The following is a 22,036-nucleotide window of genomic DNA, read 5'->3' as shown; positions in this document are numbered from 1 at the left end:
TAGCTTAGTCTAGCCTACCTTAAAAATGCTCAGAACACTTACATTAGCTTATAGTTGGACAAAATCATCTAACACAAAGCCTATCATATAATACAGTATTGAATGTCATGTGTAATTTGTTGACTACTGCACTGCTGTATTAATAGAGAATAGCTGTAAGGCTTACTGGTGTTTACCCTCATGATCACCCGACTGACTGGGAGCTGTGGCTCACAGCTTCTGCCCAGTATCACGAGAGACTATTTTACCACATATTGCTAGGCTGAGAAAAGATCAAAATTCAAATTTGAAGTACATTTTCTATTAGATGCATATCACCTTCACATCATTGGAAAGTCAAAAAATCTAAGTTGAACCATGGTAAGTCAGAGACCATCTGTAATATCATTATTAATTAATTTAAAACATAGCCATTTCATCTCTTATACTTATGCAGACTTCTTGAGAGAAAACAATTTGAATGGCATAACAAATCTGTCCAACAGTTATTTAGTTATCTCAACCATGCATTTACCTGAGCTACTTCATCTCTAGAATTCCATTTAACAGACAGAAGCAACTTGGGTAGAATTTCAGGGATAGTTACACAATAGTGTCTGTATGGAGAAGACAAAACAAAATAAAAAACATTCTTGCATGTTATTCAAAAGGCCTGGATATCTAAATTTTCAACTACGCAATCTTTAAATTTCCAAATATTTTTAAAACTTCTTACCATTACCAGCCTTCTTTTAAAAAAACAAAACAAAACAAAAAAAAAAAACTTGGGAGTTCCCGTCGTGGCGCCGTGGTTAACAAATCCGACTAGGAACCATGAGGTTGCGGGTTCGATCCCTGGCCTTGCTCAGTGTGGGTTGAGGATCTGGCGTTGAACTGTGGTGTAGGTTGCAGACGCGGCTCGGATCCTGAGTTGCTGTGGCTCTGGCATAGGCTGGTGGCTACAGCTCGGATTAGACCCCTAGCCTGGGAACCTCCATATGCCGCGGGAGTGGCCCAAGAAACGGCAAAAAGACAAAAAAAAAAAAATCTGTTTTAACCCCAAAGCTGCAAATATATGCACATATACATACTTAGCCACAGTTAGAACGGCATGGGGAAAAAAAGCAAAGTCCAAATGGAGGACAGGTACTTTGGAAAAATTATGAATTTATGTTATAACACTCTATATAGCTCCAGTTACTCACCTACTTAGTCAACGAGAACCACAAGGAGAGTCACCACTTCTACTGTGACCATTGAACAAAATTTATATTTAAGTGAACTTTCTGCAGAAAGGCACTGCAACTGCTTTATTAAATTAAACCAGTGTGCACTTACCCAGTTATAATTTCTTCAGAAGTGAAAATAAGGCATTACATATTACTTTAAGAAAGTATAAGGGAAAAAACCCAAAAAACAAAAAATGGAAGGAACTCCTAAAAATGAAAATATCTGGACTAAATAAATCACAACTAAACTTATCTAAAACTACAGGTACTTTTTTGGGGGGGGATCTTAAATTTTATTTGAAAACAAAAACAAAACACCAAATCCTTAAAAAAGTCATATTAAGGATTTAGAATTAAAAAAGCCTTCAGTGTGCAAGGTTAGTACCAATGCAGTATGACTTTCTAGAAATACTTATCTACATCCACAGTTTAAAAAAAGACAACATTTATAATAAAAAAATCATATAAATTACGCTTTATTTACTCTAATAGGTAATGGCAGAAATATGGTTACATCAGCCAAAGTCAGTTGTTCTTCTGGAATAGAAGAAACAGAGACTCTTCATCCTAACACTTACCTGTGGCTCCAGAGAAAATCTTTCTCTTGCTCAGTGATTTCAGATAGAGGATCTCGTGTACAAATTGCTCGGAGCTGTTCTTTATCATTTTCCCGTAATTCGTTGTCTCTAGCTAGTCTGTTACTCTGTAAAATAAAGTACTATCTTATATGATTTCTTTTGCCATATTCCCCACCCCCCGATTCATGAGTGATCTGCAAAAAAGAGAATTAATTTTCAGTCAACTTTACACTGCTTATTAATTGTTGTTACACAGTTTATTATTATTGCAAGACTTTATTTCAAGGACAAGGGAGAACCACCTTAAGACTGTTATTTGTAAATCCAATAATTTACTTGGTTAATATTACTATCAACCAAAGAACTGTAACTGCCAAAGTTAGTCGGGGATAAGGCCAGGTTGGGATCCTAGGAGATAAGCAGTGAACAGTTTACTTCTCTTCATGATGAGGACTCTTCCTAGTATCCTACTAAATAATCTGCTAATATTTCTAGAACAAGAGAAAATAAAAAGTAAAATACGCTGTGGCTGTGGTGTACACCTGCAGCTGCAGCTCCAATTTGACTCCTAGCCCACGTACTTCCATATGCCACAGGTACAGCCATAAAAAGAAAAAAAAAAAAATCTTTCATAATTCTTGCCTGAATATATCCTTATAATTACTGAAAGGCTTTCCAATTTTAAAAGTAAAAATAATTAAGGGAAAAAAGGAGAAAAAAACACCCCCATTAAAACACTACACATTGAATATCTGGAAACTAAAAAGAAAATATAAATTTGGTATAATTCTAAGACTCCAAGTAATGTATTTATTTTCTTTAAATACAAATATATTAATTGCATAATGAATAATTATGATGCATATTAATGTATCATACGAAACAAACACACCCCCCCTTAGGATGGGTTACACATGTTCCTAGTGGCTAAAAATGAAAGCAGATATCCATGTTACTTCGTTTTTACACATTTAAACACTGTTAATGTCATTCAACAAATCTTTATGAATTCAGGTACTGTGTACCTTGTCCTGCTCTTAATGTTGGGCTCAGAAAACAGTAAAACACCCTGCATTAACAGAGCCCACCTCCTTTTTTTTCATAGCCTCGCCTGTGGCATATGGAAGTTCCTGGGGCCAGGGGTTGAACTGGCATGCAGCTGGGGCCTACACCACAGCCACAGCAATGCCAGATCTGAGCCACATCTACAACTTATGCTGCTACAGCCTGCAGCAACACCAAATCCTTAACCTACTGAGCCAGGCCAGGGATTGAACCTGCACCATCACAGAGACAACGTCGGGTCCTTAGCCCACTGAGCCACAACAGGAACTCCCAATAAAGCCTCTATTATAGTGGGAAATTAAATGAACAATTAAAAATACTAGAGAGTTGGTAAAGATAGATGTTCTGGGTGATGTGACAGAGGACTGAGTGGCTATTTTACACCGAATGTTCCAAAATGGCCTCTGAAAAGATAACAATAATTTGTGATCCAAATGACAAGAAAAAAACCCATCCATACTAATACCAGGGAAAGACTACTTCAGATGAAGGAAACAGTGAAAGTGCCCCAGGTAGAGAATGAGTTTGGTGTAAAGGAAGAACAGGAAGAAAATCAGTGTGGTGTCTGAAGCCAGGAGGTGAGGAAAAGACGCGATAGGAGGTCATGTTCAGAGCATGTAAAATCTGCAGGTCAGGATAAAAAGTTTGGATTTTACTTTTAGAGAAAGCTATTTAAAGGGCAAATACTATTATTTGATTTATTTTTCATAAATATTCTGGCTGCTCTGGGAAAAGTGGGAGACCAGTTAAGAGCCTACTGCAATAATCCTAAGAGATAATAAATATTTAACCCTCAACTTATCAGAAAAAGTAGTCACTACCATTATCATTTGGATTTCAATGGATTCTTTGGGTTTTATTTATTTATTTTTGTTTATATTTTCAATATTTTCAATACAAAATAATTTAGAGAATAAAGTGACGGTAAAAAACAATTTTACTAGATATTTTGATAAGAATTTAAACACAGGTAAATCCAAATTTATAATCCAAAATGGGCAATATATGTTGAATGCAACAAACTGCTTGCTCATTAACTGTCATGGGTGAGCCTGAAACATATCCATCTTGTAAATGCTGATTGCAGATTTCAAATACATATCTAATAAGTTCTAGCTTATACATTACTTCTGGTTTTTCTTTTCACATTTGCAGTGTCAAAATACAATACTTTCAAAAACTTTGATGAGTCATGATTTTGTGGGTGAGGATAACCACCTTCTTTCTTTCATTAAGTGCAAAACATTTCTATTTTTTAAACTTGTAGATATCAATCAGAATAATCCAAGGGTTTAAAAAATTTGTACATCACCCTATTCCTTCTGACTGGAATTGTAGTGCATAACATTATAAAAAAATGAAAAGAACACTGCAAAATATGAGTGGTGGTTCAAGTTCTTATTAAATATTGTGTGATAAAGTCATTCCTAGAGAATGACTAACTGATGTTCGTCATTTTTGTCCTTGGAGATACATTACTCACTGTTTCTTGAGTTTAAGAAAACTCATCGAGGATATTGTCATCTGGCATCTCACTTACATGATCAATCTCAACGTCATCATTAGAATTTGAAGTAATAGTTCTCAACCGGGGTGATTTTGTCTCCTCTATCTCCCAGCGACCTTTGATATTATTTAGACACTTTTTTTTTTTTTGTCTTTTTGCCATTTTTAGGGCCGCTCCCATGGCATATGGAGGTTCCCAGGCTAGGGGTCTAATCAGAGCTGTAGCCACCAGCCTATGCCACAGCCCCAGCAGTGTGGGACCCGAGCCGCATCTGCAACCTACACCACAGCTCACGGGAAGGCCGGATCCTTAACCCACTGAGCAAGGCCAGGGATTGAACCTGCAACATCATGGTTCCTAGTCAGATTTGTTAACCACTGAGCCACGATGGGAACTCCTAGACACATTTTTTATTGTCACAACTTGTGGTGGTGCTGCTACTGGCATCCAGAGGGTAGAGGCCAGAGATACTGCTAAACATCCTATAATGCACATGATAGCCTCTATAACAAAGGATTTTTTGGCTCCAAATGTCAGCAATGTTATGGCTGAGTTATTCTACTTTAAAGTGCTATTATCTATTTCTTGGTATTCATATTGTAATTTGTCTAATAACTGTGAAATGCTTTCCTCTGTCGATTTTCTTCTTGTCATTATCAGTGGAAAGGGAAAAATTCTGAATTATTAACAGTGTTCATTGAAAACCCAACAAATAACAAAAACAAAAAAACTATAATGATGGTGTTTGCAGATTTCTTTATACTTCTGGAAAGATGATCTAAAACTTTGGGCAATGCAATAAGAAGGCTGAAGGATGATGTAATAATGATTTATTTCATTATTGTATAACCCTTCTAAACTATTCTATCCCTCTGTATTTTCATATTACTTTAGTCTTCATTGTTTTAGCATAGTTGGAAGTAAGTGATGAATAATGATGAAACAGTAAAATATTCTAAGATACAGGAAAACTAAGATCTGATGTAGTACCTTAGATTTATAAAGTTTTCAACAGATCTGATGGTATAATTGAGAGAATCAGTTTTATTCTATTATAAAAATAAGGTTTTTCTTTTTTCATTGAAATAAATTCTTCTAAGGAAGAAAAAGTCATAAAATATGAATCCTTATATGGAGTTCCCATAGTGGTGCAGCGGAAACAGATCCAACTAGGAACCATGAGGTTGTGGGTTCGATCCCCGGCCTTGCTTAGTGGCTTAAGGATCCAGCATTGCTGTAAGCTGTGGTATAGGTGGCAGATGCAGCTTGTTTCTGATGTTGCTGTGGCTGTGGCAAAGGACAGCAGCTGTAGCTCTGATTGGACCCCTAGCCTGGGAACCTCCACATGCCATGGGTGCGGCCCTAAAGAGCAAAACAAAACAAAACAAAACAAAAACAAAAAACACATCCCAACAAAAAAAGAATCCTTACAGTTAGACCTGCTCAAAAAGCTAAAATTGACTCCAACAAATCCTGATGGCAAAGTGAGTTCAATGACTGAATGTATAAATAAAATAGGAGATAAATGATTTTTCAAGTAAGTGACTTGACTCTGGTAATTCAATTTGTTTATATGTATAACTAATTGGAGAGGGTTATAAACATGTTATGGAAATGTTCATCAGTATTTTATCTCTAATTTCTAAGGAATTCTTATTTAGTTATAACAGAATGGTTTAAGAGTAAGAGACTTAATACGTATTAAACAGTAACATTGGTTAACTTAAACTCTTTAACCCTTTTCCTTACTGGTAAAATAGGCATGATAATAGTACCTTGCCTTATAAAGGCTGCTTAAGATTAAATTAGATAATACATGAAAAGTAATTGGTATGGCATTTGGTACATGATAAGCACTTAAACGTGAGCAAGATTCAAGGAATTAAACTTACAGAATAGTGGCTATAAGAGAATCCCTTTTAAATGTCCAAAAAGCTAAGTGTACTTTTAGTAAATCACAGAATTCATAATGATTTTAAATTAATTTCTATTTATCAAAATACCTTCTACAGATCTTTGAAAGTACATAAGCAAAAAATATTATTATTACTATTATTATTATTCAGTTTACAAAAGGGATTGGTAAAGTCCTTACTAAGAACACAAGTAATAAAGTTAAACTAATAAAATTCTTAAGTGTAGGATTTTGGGCTGCCCTGAGTGTTATTACAGTTACTGGGGGTTGGCATATTTCAGGACCCATATTCACCTGAACAGTCTATCTATAGCCTTCAACTAGTCCAAAGAAAAAGGTGACAAATTAGGAAACTGAGGAAAGAGGATAGTGAAGAACAAAAATATCTTCCCTCAGTACTGACACTTTTGCCCTTGAGAAATAAGGAAGGGTTTATGATCTGAGTTATATTGCAGTTCCAAAGTTACGGCTAAGGTCAGACCAACAGATCAATATTTAAACTCCATTTTATACATACTCTTTTCTAGGGTGTCTGGACTATAGCAGTATGTTATTTCTCCTGCTCAACTAACAACGTATTTATACCTTGGATTCAACTTCAAGTTTACTATCTTAGGGAGGTCTTTCCTGAACCCCAAATATAATAGCCATTCTCCCATAAACCCTCAGTCATTCCTGGCACTACTGTTTCCTTCATGGTTTACCATGATTTAAAATCTTCTATTTCTGCTTTTACCAGATTCAGGCCTATTTTCGCCATTAGACTGTTTACTGAGTAGAGGTCTCTATGTCACAACTTTACTACCTACCAACTATCATACAATAAATATATATATATATAGTCAGCATTCAGTAAGTATTTGCTAAATGAAAGCAGACTAAACTAAGAAGAGGCATATCTCCAATAAAAATATTAGCATAGAGAATTTTATTATATTACAATACTATTCTAGACCCTGTAGTATCTATGCCAGTGTAACTAAAACAAATGAAACTTTTTCCGTACAAAGAGTATATACCCAAATCCACTGATTATGACTGCTACTTGGGGAAAAGTCAGTGATTTGCCTTACCAGTCCTGCATGAGAGTAACTAAATCCTGCTTCTCGGGATACAGACCAATTGGCATGCTCTTCAATCACTGACATATCTGGAAACTTCACCACACTGCTGAACCAGTCAAACTCCAACTCTAAGCATGGAGTTTCCTAAGAGATGGAATAAAAGTTATTATATACACTATGCTTGACTGTCATAAAAAAAAGAAAAAAATACAATTCGTGATAATAAAGAACTTACTTTATTTGGATTTGATCCAGTAACACCAATAGGGTTCAGCAAATCTTCTAACCCATGAGGTACAGGCCAAAGATTCAAAGCCATTTTTCCAGATACTAGAGTATCTGTGTAATCAAACAAGTTTATATTTCCCCAGGCCAATGGACAGTGTTCCTTAAAATACAAACAGAAAAATATTCACTATTCTGTGGATTAAATTATAACATGCATTTCAAACATCTTTTTCCTCAGAAAGAATTCAACAGCTGTCTTTACAATGGTATCTATAAAAATCACATTAATTTTTTCAAAGTATAAATGCTTTATTTCCTTTTTCCCATTTGAAATTACATTTATTATCTTTAATTATAAATAGGAAGTATGAACGAAAGCAAGAAAGACAGATACTCGCATGTGGTCATCTAACAGGTATTTGTGTACAGTCACCGTGCATGTTTAAAAATTTTATGAACTCAGGACATACAAAGCAAATTCTGTTAAGCTCTACCAAGGTGTTCTTCTTTAAATAAATACATTATTTTAAAGTTTAATTTTTAAAAAGAAAATGTAATATCTATTTCTCAAAAAATTTCACTCAGCAGTAATAAGTAGGAGTTTTTTAGAAGTGAATACAATTGTCCCCTTTGAAACACTTTACCTCTTTAGCACCCTTTCGGCCTTTAACAGAACAAATGGAAAGGCAAAGTCGAGCAGCACGAGGAAGATCAGGAATGTATATATCGTAATTCAGCCATTCATTCCACCTATGAAAAATTTTAAAGAAAAAAAAAATCCCCAGAGCATATAAATCATCAGACTCCTACAAATCATCAAGAAAAGATAAATCAAATAAAAAACAGGCCAGAGATTGTCTGGAACATAGACTTCACATGACCATATCCAAATGGCCAACAACATAAAAAAGTAGACAACATCATATGTCATACAGAAAATCAAGAACAAAAGATATCACCATAAATGAGAATGGCTAAAACTATAAAGACTGATGATATTAAGAGGTGGTAAGGAGATACCATAACAGGAAATCTCATATACTGCTAGGGAAAATGTAATTTGTACAACTGATCTGTAAAGCAAAATCTATTACAACTGACCTATGACTCATACCTACAGGTGTGAAACCACAGAAATGAATCTATCACTGCACAGAATTTAAAGGAATTATCTGCAGTATCCCCAAACTTCAAAAAAATTCAAATGTCCAACAGTAGAACAGGTAAATGATATAGTAGGTTCATATAATGGCATACCATATATATCAATGGAAATAAACACCAGTTAAGATATGGATGAAATTTCACAATCATAATATTGAATTTAAGAAGCCAGAAACAACAGAATATTTTCTCCTTGAGTCCATTTATATAAAATTCAGAAACAACCAAAACTAACCAACAGTGTTAGAAGTCAAGATAGTAGTTACCTTTAATGGACTGGGAAAGAAAATGAAGAGGGGTTTTTAGAATACTGGTATATGTTCTAATTCTTGACTGGCATAGTGGTTATATGGGAATTCATTTTGTGATAATTCACTGAGCTATGCAATTAGGATTTGTGTAACTTTATGCATCTGTGCTATATTTCAGTAAAAAAAATAAAAATAACTAGCTTATAGAAAAGACAAACAAAAGGGAAACTAAATATGATAAAATTAGATTTCCTACTATAATTAAAATTATATTTGATTACTTTTATAAATGATGTAGTTTCATTTAGAAGAGCTCATTAGTTTAAATAAGTCAATATTTAAATAAAATAAAGGATACATAAGGAGAAAGTACTTAAATTTTAGAATAACTACTTCACAAGAAGTAATAAAACCTGACTTTCATAATAAGAGCAAAAAGTTACTACAATAAGTGATAGAAATTATTCAAATTTTTAGAAATTGCCTTTAATTTACTGGATGTTACATGTAAAATTATGGCTATATTTGTTAAACATACTTATAAAGAGCCATGTACAATAAGTTCCTTTTTTTTTTTTTTTAACGAAAAAAACATTATAGCAGAGTTCCCATTGTGGCACCAGCATTAAGAACCTGACTGCAGCACTTGGGTCACTATGGAGGCATGGGTTCCATCCCTGGCCCAGTACAGTGGGTTAAGGATCTGGCGTTGCTGCAGCTGTGGTGTAGGTTGCGGCTGTGACTCATTCAATCCCTGGCCTGGGAACTTCCATATACTCTGGGTGCAGCCATTAAAAAAAACCAAAAAAACAAAAAGCAAAAAAACATTTACTAATGGCTAGGAGTACAGACTCAGATGTTAAGAGTACCTGAAGTAAAATCTTGTTTCTACTATTTTACTAAATGTGTCACTCTTGCTTTGTCTTTTTTTTCACCCATGAAATAAGACTAATAATTATTAGTACCTACTGTCATAAAGTTGTGAAGATTAAATGAGATGACATAAGTAAAGCAATCCGAACAGTAACTGGTCCACGTTTAAAAGCTCAACTGCTAGGAGTTCCCACTGTGGCACAACAGAATCAGTGGCATCTTGAGAGTGCTGAGATGCAGGTTCAATACCTGGCCTGGCACAGTGGGTTAAGGAACCAGTACTGCTGCAGCTGTGGCTTAGGTTGTGACTACAGCTCGGATCTGATCCCTGACCTGGGAACTTCAGATGCCCTGGGGTGGCCAAAAAAGGAAAAAAAGCTCAAGTGTTAGACATAACTTTGAAAACTTTTCAAATGGCTTCTTTATAATTTCATTCTATTTCCTGATTGTAAATAAGAGAATTAACAGAATAGTATAAAATTCTATTTTAATTACTCAAATTAAGGTATAAAACATTATAAATAAAATAAGTTCTATTTATTATAGTATCTTTGCTTGAGGATGGACAAAGTCTTATATCTAAAACTTAGCTAGAAGGAAATCTAATGGGAAAGGAAACAACAAGTAGAGGGAAAAGAAATATTGTGAGATTTGATAAATTTACAGTAATTTAAGAAAAATAAGATAAAATATCTCAAATGTACCTAGCAGTTTTTACTACTTATAAATCTTTAAGAATTGCTTTATTTTATTTTTATTTATTTATTTTTTTAGGGCTGCACCCATGACATATGGAGGTTCCCAGGCTAGGGGTCGAATCGGAGGTACAGCTGCCGGCCACAGCCACATCCACAGCAACTCGGGATCTGAGCCGTGTCCGTGACCTACACCACAGGTCATGGCAACAGTGGATCCCCAACCCACTGCGCAAAGCCAGGGATTGAACCTGCATTCTCATGGATACTAGTCGGATTCGTTTCCCCTGTGCCACCATGGGAACTCCAAAATTGCTTATTATTAATGAGAAATTTTCTATATACTTCCTGAGAACTATGTCCTAATAATGTAGTTGATCAGTACTATGCTAACCAAATAAAGCCTGTTTTCTTTCTTCTTCTTAAGTCTACACACAAACACACACACACAGTTAAGTTCCTTATTTTCAGGCAATTGTTTTTTATATACACACACACACACATATATATATATATTCCAAATTGATTCTGATTTTGGGAGATAATTGGTAACATTTATGAAGAATTCATAAAATACTTAATTTATTTAGCATACTGAAAGTACAGATGATAACAATCTTAATCTCAGTAAGAATTTTAAAAATTCTTTCTAATAATTTCATATGTGTGTGTGTATATATATGTGTGTGTGTGTGTATATATATATATAAATATATATATAATTTTATTTTTTTTGCTTTTTAGGGCTGCCCCGCGGGATATGGAAATTCCCAGGCTAGGTGTCAAATTGGAGCTGCAGCTGCTGGCCTACACCACAGCCACAGTAACTTGGAATCCAAGCTGCATCTGCAAACTACACCACAACTCACAGTCAATGCTGGATCTCTAACCCACTGAGTGAGGCCAAGGGATCGAACCTGTATCCTCATGGATGCTAGTCAGATTCGTTTCCACTGCGCCACAACAGGAACTCTCTCTAATAACTTCATATACTTTTATCTTTGATTTTTTTGTAAATATAGAAAAGTTTAAAAAGTGACTTAAATCTTTTTTTTTGTTTGTTTTTTTTGTTTTTTAGGGCCGCACCTATGGCATATGGACGTTCCCAGGCTAGGGGTCTAATAGGAGCTACAGCTGACGGCCTACACCACAGCCACAGCAGCACCGGATCCTCAACCCACTGAGTGAGGCCAAGGATCGAACCCACATCCTCGTGGATACTAGCTGGGTTCGTAACACGCTGAGCCACAACAGGAGCTTCCCCCAAATTACTTAAATCTTTAAACTAGGGATTTTATCTCACAGACAAAAAATTCCTAAAGGAAAGATGATAAAATGTTAAGTCCTTTCTAAATAGATACTTTATTAAAATTTTGACATTTTAATCTTATTAAATAAATTTACCTTTTACTTTTCGAAAGTTAGTTTATTTTTTGTATTTGAAACAACCAGGATAAACCTGCCCCATATTATTTTGGGGTCTTTGCTTGGGGCTTGTTGAACTCCTTAAATTGTTGGTTTTATAGTTTTCACCAAATCTGGAAAATTCTGGTCATTATTTCTTTAAATATTGTTTTTCTGTTCCTTGCACAACCACCCCACCCAACCTGTGACAGATACGCTATATGAGTGGGAAGTAAATTTGTTGTTCTAACAAAAAATTTAAAAGATTCTAGTGTTGTCTATTCCCACAGCATACTTTTTAACTGAATGATGTACTTCCTGATCTACAATGGTTCAGGTAGAGTGAGGAACTATTTTCTTTCTTCCTGGTAGAGAAGGCTACTGTCTCTCTGAACTTTACCTACGCTCCAGAAGGGTGGCCACATCTAGCAATTTAATTATAAGATGAATACTTTTTCTTGACTCTCCTAGAACTCAATCTGAATTCATTATGAAATTTTCTTCTGGAAGATCCACTAGTTAGCTCTATTGATAGTCTGTACAATCCACCTTTTAACATTTAATACTGATTTGAATCCTCTTAAAATATTACTATTATATTCAGGAACAGACTTTTATTCCCAAATGATTCTACAATAAGAGATAAATGGCAATATGGCAAGCTGTTGAATTATACTACCTATTTTTCCCCTTCATTTTATCTAGGCAGTAATCATTTAAAAACGTTCCCGATAACTCCGCCCTCCCACTAAGAAATTGATTTGTGACTAATGACTTTTTATTTGACTATCATAAGTAAGTATTCTTGGGAGTGTTACAAAGGAAGCTGCCTCAGAGAAGCCCAGCTCTACAGTTGTTTGCCAACTCTCATATCTTAATGGAAATGGATATGGAGATAAAGCTAGGTTTATGGGTCTAATGTAAGGAAAACACCATCAGCACAAAACTATAACCACATTCTGTCCTCTCCTTGACAAAGTGGGAAGAGAGATTGGAAAATCCTTCCCATAAAATTTTAGAGAGAATCAATAAAGTGATCCTGTGATTGATATTCATTTGACAGGATATCCTCATATTCTATATCTAAATGTCTGGTAATTTCATATGACTGGTATTAAACTAATGATGTAAAATACACTACTTTTACTGATTACCCATGCTAAACATTAACATGACCTTTCAAAATATAAATCCATATACCTCCTTACCTGGGATTGGAACAAGGTACTCGTTGAGTGTTCACATTATCACATAATGGTTCTCCTCCATGGTAGATACCTGTTCGAACATAGATCTAAGGGGAAAAAAAAGTTTTGTGTATTAACATACACACATACACGCAGACACACACAGTAGACCAGACCAGTGTTAAATACTATCAAAACAATTCAAATGATGTGAATAAGAGAATCAATTAAAAGTTTCTGTTCTCTTCTCCTTTTCCTCACATACATAGTAACTTAACATTGATGGAAATTCTTTACCAGGAGTTCCTGTTGTGGCTTAGTGAGTTAAGAACCCAACACAGTGTCTGTGAGGATGCAGGTTTGATATCTGGCCTTGTTCAGTGGTTAAGGTTCTGGCATTGCTAAGAGCTGCAGTGTAGGTTGCAGATGTAGCTCGGCTCTGGCATGGATGTGGCTGTGGTGCAGGCCAGAGGCTGCAGCTCTGATTCAACCTCTAGCCTGGGAACTTCCATACACTGCAGATGTGGCCCTAAAATGAAAAAAAAAAAAAAATTCTTCACCAAAATTTGCAGCTGCCTTCAAGGGGGCATCACTATATTGAAAATCAATATAGGCCCACAATCCCTTTAGGCCGGGTATTTATTTTAGAAAGATAAACTGGCATATACATTAAATATTACTTAGTATTTTTAGCAGTTAGAACAGCATATTCCATAAAGAAATTAATATTTCTTTTCTTTTTTGGGGGGTGCTGCTCTTGTGGCACATCAAAGTTCCCAGGCCAGGACTCAAACCCATGCCACAGAAGTGACCTGAGCTGCTGCAGGGGCAACACTGGATCCTTAACCCAATGCACCACAGGGAAATCCCAAGAAAACAGTATTTCTGTAACAAAACACACAGATGTTTACCCTAAGTAGGATAAAGACTAAAAAATCTCACTTTAGGTTAGGTCAGGTAGGTTTTCCTGACAAATGAATTCTGTAAAAGTCTGGTTTTAAGAGCTGAGAATTATGAGAATATTAGAATTAGGGATATTAGAATTACAGAAAAGGATATAAGCTGAGGTAGATGTTTTCTAGCCATGTGAAAACATACAGCAGGTCAAAATTATTATATAGTTCAATTAAAAGGTTTATATAAAATAATTTATATACAATAATAAACATCAACATTTGCCCTTACCTTGTCAATGTCTCGAATATTTACATTCACATAGGTTGCACAAAGTATTTTTATTCTGAGTGCGCTGTTTATAACCCAAAGGGATTTTGTAGATGTTTCTCCATTCATATATGGAGTAGCTGTGGAGATGCGTCTGGAATAAGATGGCATTGTGAAACAGTCCATTGGCAGTTGAGAGTAAAGGCTTTCTTTAGCCATCAGCATCAAATTGGGCATCCTCCCAAGCATTATACAGCTTCTTATATACTGTAAGAGATTAACATGGGAGGGGAGAAGTAATTTAAGATTCTTCATATTAAAACTTACTTCATTTTAAAAATAAGTGTATTATTAGAGAATTTACATACTAATCTGCAAAGGCGATAAAAAAATCAAACATTATAAGACTACATTTCTTAGCAGTTGCACAGATCAACCAAGTAGCTCTTAGACTATAAACTGTATAAAAGAAAAAAAAAAGGTCAGCTTTGAGACTGTAGTTCTACCCTTACCTGGAAGGAAAAAATAAGAAAAAGAAAAGAAAAAAGAAATTAAAAATAAGGATCAGAGGATACTTAGCATGGAAGCATTGTACTTTTAAAGGAAAAGCAACATCATTTAGAAAGCCTCTATCATTCATCCATTAAGTCATATTAATGTCAAATTCAAGAGTTGCTGCCCATTTCTGTCCCAACATTTTTTGAGAAACATTTGTTTTGTTAAAAAACAAAAAACTACAAAGAGAAGAGACTAATAAAATCATGGAACACATATTTTTAAAATATTAACATGCATTGGTTTGAGCTTTGAAAAGACACTTATGAAGGAGATTTTTAATATAAATGCTACTATGATGTGTGTACATATCACAAAAACCTATTTTCTTACCCACAAGCCCCACTAGATTATGAGATACCTAAAAGCTAGAACCTTGTCTTTTCTGTTATTGTAAATCAGTACTTGGCTTATGCTTGGTACAAATGAACAGAAATAGAGAGCAGGTTAAGTATTAACAGTACACATTAATTAACGGCAGATCATGGCTTTTTTAAAGTGTCTATTTTAAAGTTTTACTGAAGTATAGTTGATTTAATTTCTGCTGTACAACAAAGTGGCCCAGTCGTACATATATATATATATATATATATATATATATATATATGTATGTAGGTGTGTATGTGTATACACACACACACATACACACACACATATTCATTCTCTCTTCCCACATAGATTATCACAGAATACTGGGTAGAGTTCTCTATGCTATACAGCAGGTCCCCAGTTGGCCAATCATTCTATATACCTCGATGTGCATATGCCAGTCTCAAATCCTCAGTCCATCCCTCCCACCCCCCACCTGTCCCCTTTGGTAACCATAAGTTTTTCAAATTCTATGAGTCTGTTCCTGCTCTGCAAATAAGTTCATTTGTATTTTTTTTTTTAAGATTCCACATATAGGTGATATTATATGATGTTTGTCTTTCACTGTCTGACTAACTTCACTTAGTATGATAGTTTCTAGGTCCATCCATGTTGAAATGTCTATTTTATTCCTTCTAGAGTCATTGCTTGGGAGGGGATAAAAATCATGAAATAAAACCCATGTTTTGGGGTTAGTATAACTGCCAACATTTCTTTCTTTTTTTTTTTTTTTTTGACCCAGAGAACACTCAGAGCCTTCTGTGCAAGTTCCATTATTATTTAGAATTCCTATTGGCTAATAACAGTATTTCCATGACAAAAATGAATCTATTTGGAATAGCACATGATGCATTTTTTGCATGCAGAATATGTGAAACATTATTATACCTTACCTCATGGCACAATTAAACAGTTACTAAATCAAATGTTTGTAAACATAAGGTTATCTACATATGTAGAGTCAGGCCCCCCAATATTAATTTTATAAAATCTAAAAGAAGAGCAAATTCATTGGTCTCTCAAATAAAACACAGTGAAAAAAATAAACATCTTCATGCTATTTAATTTTCAAAAACTATGTCTTAAAAATACAGATCATTTTCTAGTGTGATTAACTTTTAAATTTAAAATATCTTTTAAACTTGTTACTCACCTTATACTGACTCAGAGGATATTTTTCTAGGAAGTATTCATCACATCCACACACTTTTAAAATGTACTTGCCCTGATATTCTAAAACACAGAGTTTTAATTGTTCAGATGATAGCAACATACTTCTAGTTTTTTTCCTGATTGCTTCAGCAATTACTTGTTCTGGCACACAGTCATGGTTGATTTTCAGAGTATACTTCTGCTTGTCATTATTTGGAGAAACTATTACCCAAATCACCACTATTATTTGCCCTGTAATAGGAAAATAATATTAGATGCAATCACCACATTTCAAGAGATAAATTTCAAAAAACTATGCACTACCACTACTCAAACATAAACAGAAATGACTTATAATCAATCTTAATTAAATACAGGTAAATATCAGGCAGAAAGAACAAAACTTCAAATCTGATAGGGCTGCAAGACCATGCCCAAACCTCATGTTTTATAGCAAGCATGCAAAACTATGACTAGTGTGAAACCAAGTTTATTTCCATTCTAAACTATATGACATATTTCTTAGATACAAACCCTGTGAGTAGTGACTCATAATGGTATTGTATCATAGGTTCGACAGTACCTTAAGCAGAAGAGTTTTTGGTAATTATGGGGAAGAATCATGGAGACTTAAAGAAAGATGCTGAATTAGAATGAGAGAAAAGATAGGGGAGGAAGGGGAAGAAGTTAAATCTTACTTATTTTTCCTTTTAAGATTAACTAAACATTAGGCTGGAGGACAAAAAAAAAAAAAAAAGATGATGAAAATATTAAAACTATGTTGGAGTGGTCCCAGGTATCTATCCACAGTAAAATGCTTTCTACTTTTTTTTTTTTTTTTTTGTCTTTTTCAGGCCTAACCTGCGGCATTGGAAGTTCCCAGGCTAGGGGTTAAATGAGAGCTGCAGCTGCCAGCCTACGCCACAGCCACAGCAATGTGGGATCTGAGCTGTGTCTGCGACCTACACTACAGCTCACAGCAACACTGGATCCTTAATCCACTGAGCAAGGTCAGGGACAGAACCCACTAGTTGGGTTTACTTTCTGCTGAGCCACATGGGAATTCCTACTTTTTTATATGTTGGAAAATTTCATAAGGAGTATTGGGGAAAATGAAAAGAGCGTTCCATTTAAAAAAGTATGCTAAAGTAGAAATGAATTTTAAATGAAGTTTCTTGTGTTATAAGCATTAAACTACTCTGGATAATAAGGCTGAAATAGTCATGACAATTTATTCTACTGATATATTTAATAGTGTGTAAATTAACCTATTTATAACTTTCAATTAAAAACTTCACTTTGTTATCTTAAAAATAGAAATATTTATGATACAATATTTTCATTTCTAAGACAACATAGTTTATATATTTTCATGTTCACTTAATTCTAGAAATTGATACATTAAATGTCAAAAGTCAACTTATTATCACTCAGCATGATCAAGAGTTAATTACTGCATTTAACGTTAAGAAATATAATTTTTCTTTGTATATAGTAAGAATGTGTGGAGTTTCCTCAAAATTTCATGTTTCTATTTATACTTGTTTTTATTTGTAAAAAGATAACCAGCTGTAGTTCTGTAACAGTAAATATCAAACTCCATTTTTTTTTTTTTTTACTTTTATTCTGAGATAAACAATTCACCAAGGGTCAGTACCCCATGCACATACTCATTCAATCAAGCAATACTTACTGCACACAAATGGTATACTTGGCACTCAACTATCTCCTGTCAGGATAAGCAGTCCCTGCTTTCAAGAAGATTATCATCTATCTAGGAAAAAAAGACTGTACAGGAGTTGCCTGGTACCCTAGCAGGTTAAGGATCCAGAACTGTCACTAGTGTGGCTTGGGTTTGATGCCTGGCCCAGGAACATCCTGGCCACAGGTATGGCCAAAAAAAAAAAAAAAAAAACCCACAACTGTACAAAGATATAGACACAGACAGAAGTTTTCACTACAGTGACCAATTATGGTAGATTTACAATTTTCTTACCTTTATCCAATTTATTATATATGTGCTTTGGCAGTTCTGGTGAAGATTCTACATTTGGAGGATAGACATACATTGCTCTACTATGAGGTGAATTAAGATCCCTAAGATCCACAGCTTCTTTACAAACATTAAGAATATTTCTTCGGAAGTCCTGTACTTCAGGATCTTTAACCATATCAAATTCGCACACTGGCATGCCGATAGCAAAACCTTAAAAAAAATTATACATAGAATATAACATTCTGTTAAACACACAGTAAGATCATGCTTATTATAAATAGAAAATTAGGTAGTTTGGGAGGATCACAATAAACAAGTTTCTCCGTGTTAATAAAATTTTTGATGATACATATAGTAAGAATTGATGAGATCTCAAATATTTTCAATATATAAAATATATATTTAGCAATTTGGAGTAAAGATAGCAAACATTATTCATATTAATTACATTTTAAAGGACAAAATAAAACAAAACTGGGATATAACAAATATAAATCATTTCTACAAGTGAAGCTTCTTAAAGAAAACATTATAGACTTCAATATGTTAAAAATGGTTCCTAACAGTCAAAAAAACCACTTTAGATAAGTAATGATTTTCATTTTGAAATCTATTTAAGATCACAAAAGCAATTAACCAGTTCAGACAAAATATTTTACTAATGAGAAAATAGTTAAGCTTCTGCATTTAGAATGGGGTGATAATGCCATCTCAAAATGTTATCATACCAATTTCTCGATTGAGGATCTTTTCTTCACGGTTGCCTACTGGTTCAATTACTTTTAAAAATGGTTGAAAAAGCCGAAGATCACAAAGTCGTCTTGTTTCATCAAAAAATTCTTCCCTTTCTGCTTCTTGGGTAACACTTACGAAAATGTAAGAAGATTCATCTTGAAGAAGTTGATGGAGAGGGTATTTTCTTGCTTCTTTAAATAGTTCATGCTTTATAGTTACTAATGTAGCCTCACGGAGGCATTCTAAAGTCACTATCATTCCATTTGGTAGTAAACATTCCACTAGGATTCTTGGGGGCATCAAGTGGATGCCCCACAGTTCACCTGATGATGGTCTTGGAGGCATTGTTCTGATCCTTTACAAGTTTTACATATAAAAGTACTTTAAGGAATTAGATGCGTGGCTGTCCCAAAGCAGAAAACTAAACCAAAGAAAGAAAACATATATTAAAAGAGAAATGACCATCAAGGAATATATTTATTTACAGCATTACTAAAAGCAAAAACTCATTTTCTATCGTTTGACTGGATTAGGGTAATTAATTATAATTCATCTTAAATATTTTTATGGAGATTGTTGCTTCAAATTAGGCTGAAAGAACTGATTCCAAAGCAGAAATCATAAAAAGTCATTAGTATTTAATTGTATTTAATAAATTAATTTAATAAAAACATTTTATTTGCACAGACTTTAAAGTCTTATCAAGACAGCTTGGACTACAGAAAGAATAAAGGGTAAGTTGTAATTGAAACCAAAATTCCCATCACATATCACCTTTATCATTCTTTTCTATTTTATGGAGCAACAGAATTTGGGCTGGAAAGGATCTTTTAGATCATGAGTCCATAGCTCTTATGTTAAAGATGAGTAAAGTAAAGGCTAGAGAAGTCAAATACTTTTGCTTTCACACCCCCTTCCTCCATCTTGTGTTAACTAGAATTGACATGGTCAGTCTTTTCTTCTTTCTTAATCTTTGTAATTTCCTTTTTTTGTATTGATTATTATCTAAGTGATATCTTAGACCATTCTGTTTTCAGGTATAATTTAGGTATATGTTCACTATAATATAAAGTGTCATTAATGTATTTTCTTTGAGACATGATGATGGATTTCCAATGATCCATCCCTTTTATCAAGTAATCCAGTACTAATATTTCTGAGTGAAGTGAACTGATCTACATATCCATTGACTCTTTTTTCAGTACAACGATCCAACTAACTGTGTTAAGCACATATTTTTTAAAATATTAAGTATTATTACAATGTGAAACGCTCATTTTTTAGGTAACCCACAAAGTATAAAGTTTATATATTGCTGTTTATATTTTCTTTTATTCAGTAAACTAAAATGTAAGGGTATAAGAAAATATAAAGTAAGAGACATTAAGAAAATAAAGAAAAATAAAAATTAAGCCAGAGGAATGAATTAAAAAAGCCCAGATAATTTACTATATTCAATTACTCTATCAGGCACTATGGGCAATAGCTATAAATGATGCTTTGTTCATTCATCAAAAATATATCAGGAGTTCCCATTGTGACTCAGTGGAAATGAATCCAACTAGTATCTATGAGGATGCAGGTTTAATCCCTGGCCTCCCTCAGTGGGTCAAGGATCTGACATTGCCGTGAGCTGTGGTGTAGGTTGCAGATGTGGTTCAGATCCTGTGTTGCCATGGCTGTGATGTAGGCTTGCAGCTGTAGCTCCGATTCAACCCCTAGCCTGGGAACCTCCATATGCCAGGGGTACGGCCCAAAAAGCAAAAAAAAAAAAAAAAAAAAAAAAAAAAAGAAAGAAAGAAAGAAAAAAGAAGAAAAATGTATCAGGAGTTCCCATTGTAGCTCAGTGGTAACAAACCTAACTATTATCCATGAGGATGTGCATTTGATCCCTGGCCTTGGTCAGTGAGTTAAGGATCTGGCATTGCTGTAGCTGTGGTGTAGGCCGGCAGCTATAGCTCCAATTCTACCCCTAACCTGAGAACTTCCATGTGCTGCTGGTGCACCCACACTCCCCCCAAAAAAAACAGACAGAAAAAAAAAAATGTATCAGTGCTGTCCCCAGGACCATGTTAGGTGCTGGAAATATGATGATGAGCCAGACAGGAAGAGCCTTTCCCTCACAAGACAAAGTGAAGAGTGTGAAGGTGATGTGCATGTAGGGTAATAAAGTCACAGGTACAAAACAGAAAAAAAATGCTCTCATGAAGAAGTGCCAGGTGCTATAAAAGCATATGGTGTGGTCACCTAACTTAATGGAAGTTGGTAGTGAGGTTTTCCACAGGAGGTAACATGAAATAAGTTCTTTAAGGATAAGCAGGAGTTGAACAAACACAGTGAGAAAGTGACAGAAGCACAGTACATCTACTCCAGAAACCGGCTATCTCTGACTCCTTTCTGTCATACCATCAATATCTAATCCATCAACAAATTTCATTAATTCTATATCCTGAATCTGTCTACACTCCTTCATTTCCACTTTTAGTACCTTGGGCTAGGCGACTACTATTTCTTGTCTGGACCACTGCAGAAGCCTATATAGTCTCCCCACATCTACATTCACCCCTACAATCTATCTTTCATCTCACAGCCAGTGTGACCTGGAGAGAGCAATAGGACCTCCTTTGATCAGACATTTTCTTTTTAACTGCCCTCCAACAACCTGCACCTGAAGCATGTGGAAGTTCCCAGGCCAGGGATCAAACCCACCCCACAGCTGTGACCTGAGCCACGGCAGTAATAATGCTGGATCCTTAACCTGCTGTGCCACCAAGGAACTCCTGATCAGACTTTTCTGCTATATCAATCCTCAGTTACAAACGAGTGTTTATAATATGCTTCAGAGTTATAATTATATGAAGGAGGTGAGGAGTAGAAGAAATTTCATACTCTCCTTCTACCTCTGGAAATGCAGAAATCAAATGGA

The 22,036-nt window shown here is 34.7% G+C and overlaps 1 protein-coding gene across 1 annotated transcript in view; it reads right to left on the bottom strand.

Moving 5' to 3' along the window:
* PIK3CA (phosphatidylinositol-4,5-bisphosphate 3-kinase catalytic subunit alpha) overlaps positions 1-22,036 on the bottom strand; it is a 99,294-nt gene that overhangs the window by 19,595 nt on the left and 57,663 nt on the right. The window contains exons 2-11 of the mRNA XM_084990368.1: positions 19,104-19,531; positions 18,376-18,585; positions 16,381-16,631; positions 14,325-14,570; positions 13,161-13,246; positions 8,210-8,315; positions 7,573-7,725; positions 7,347-7,481; positions 1,787-1,911; positions 515-596 (exon numbers count right to left, since the gene is read on the bottom strand). Of these exons, the coding sequence (XP_084846494.1) occupies positions 515-596; positions 1,787-1,911; positions 7,347-7,481; positions 7,573-7,725; positions 8,210-8,315; positions 13,161-13,246; positions 14,325-14,570; positions 16,381-16,631; positions 18,376-18,585; positions 19,104-19,455 (1,746 nt within the window). The 5' untranslated portion in view covers positions 19,456-19,531. The remainder of the gene's footprint in view (positions 1-514; positions 597-1,786; positions 1,912-7,346; positions 7,482-7,572; positions 7,726-8,209; positions 8,316-13,160; positions 13,247-14,324; positions 14,571-16,380; positions 16,632-18,375; positions 18,586-19,103; positions 19,532-22,036) is intronic.

This window comes from Sus scrofa, chromosome 13 (assembly GCF_054392235.1).
Source record: "Sus scrofa isolate SSC_HxYL_T2T_F1_AM1 chromosome 13, Sscrofa_HxYL_maternal_Yorkshire_Landrace_v2.0, whole genome shotgun sequence".
Taxonomy (NCBI): domain Eukaryota; kingdom Metazoa; phylum Chordata; class Mammalia; order Artiodactyla; family Suidae; genus Sus; species Sus scrofa.
The sequence above is the reverse complement of the archived record's forward strand: the minus strand, read 5'-3'. Positions and strand labels throughout refer to the sequence as shown.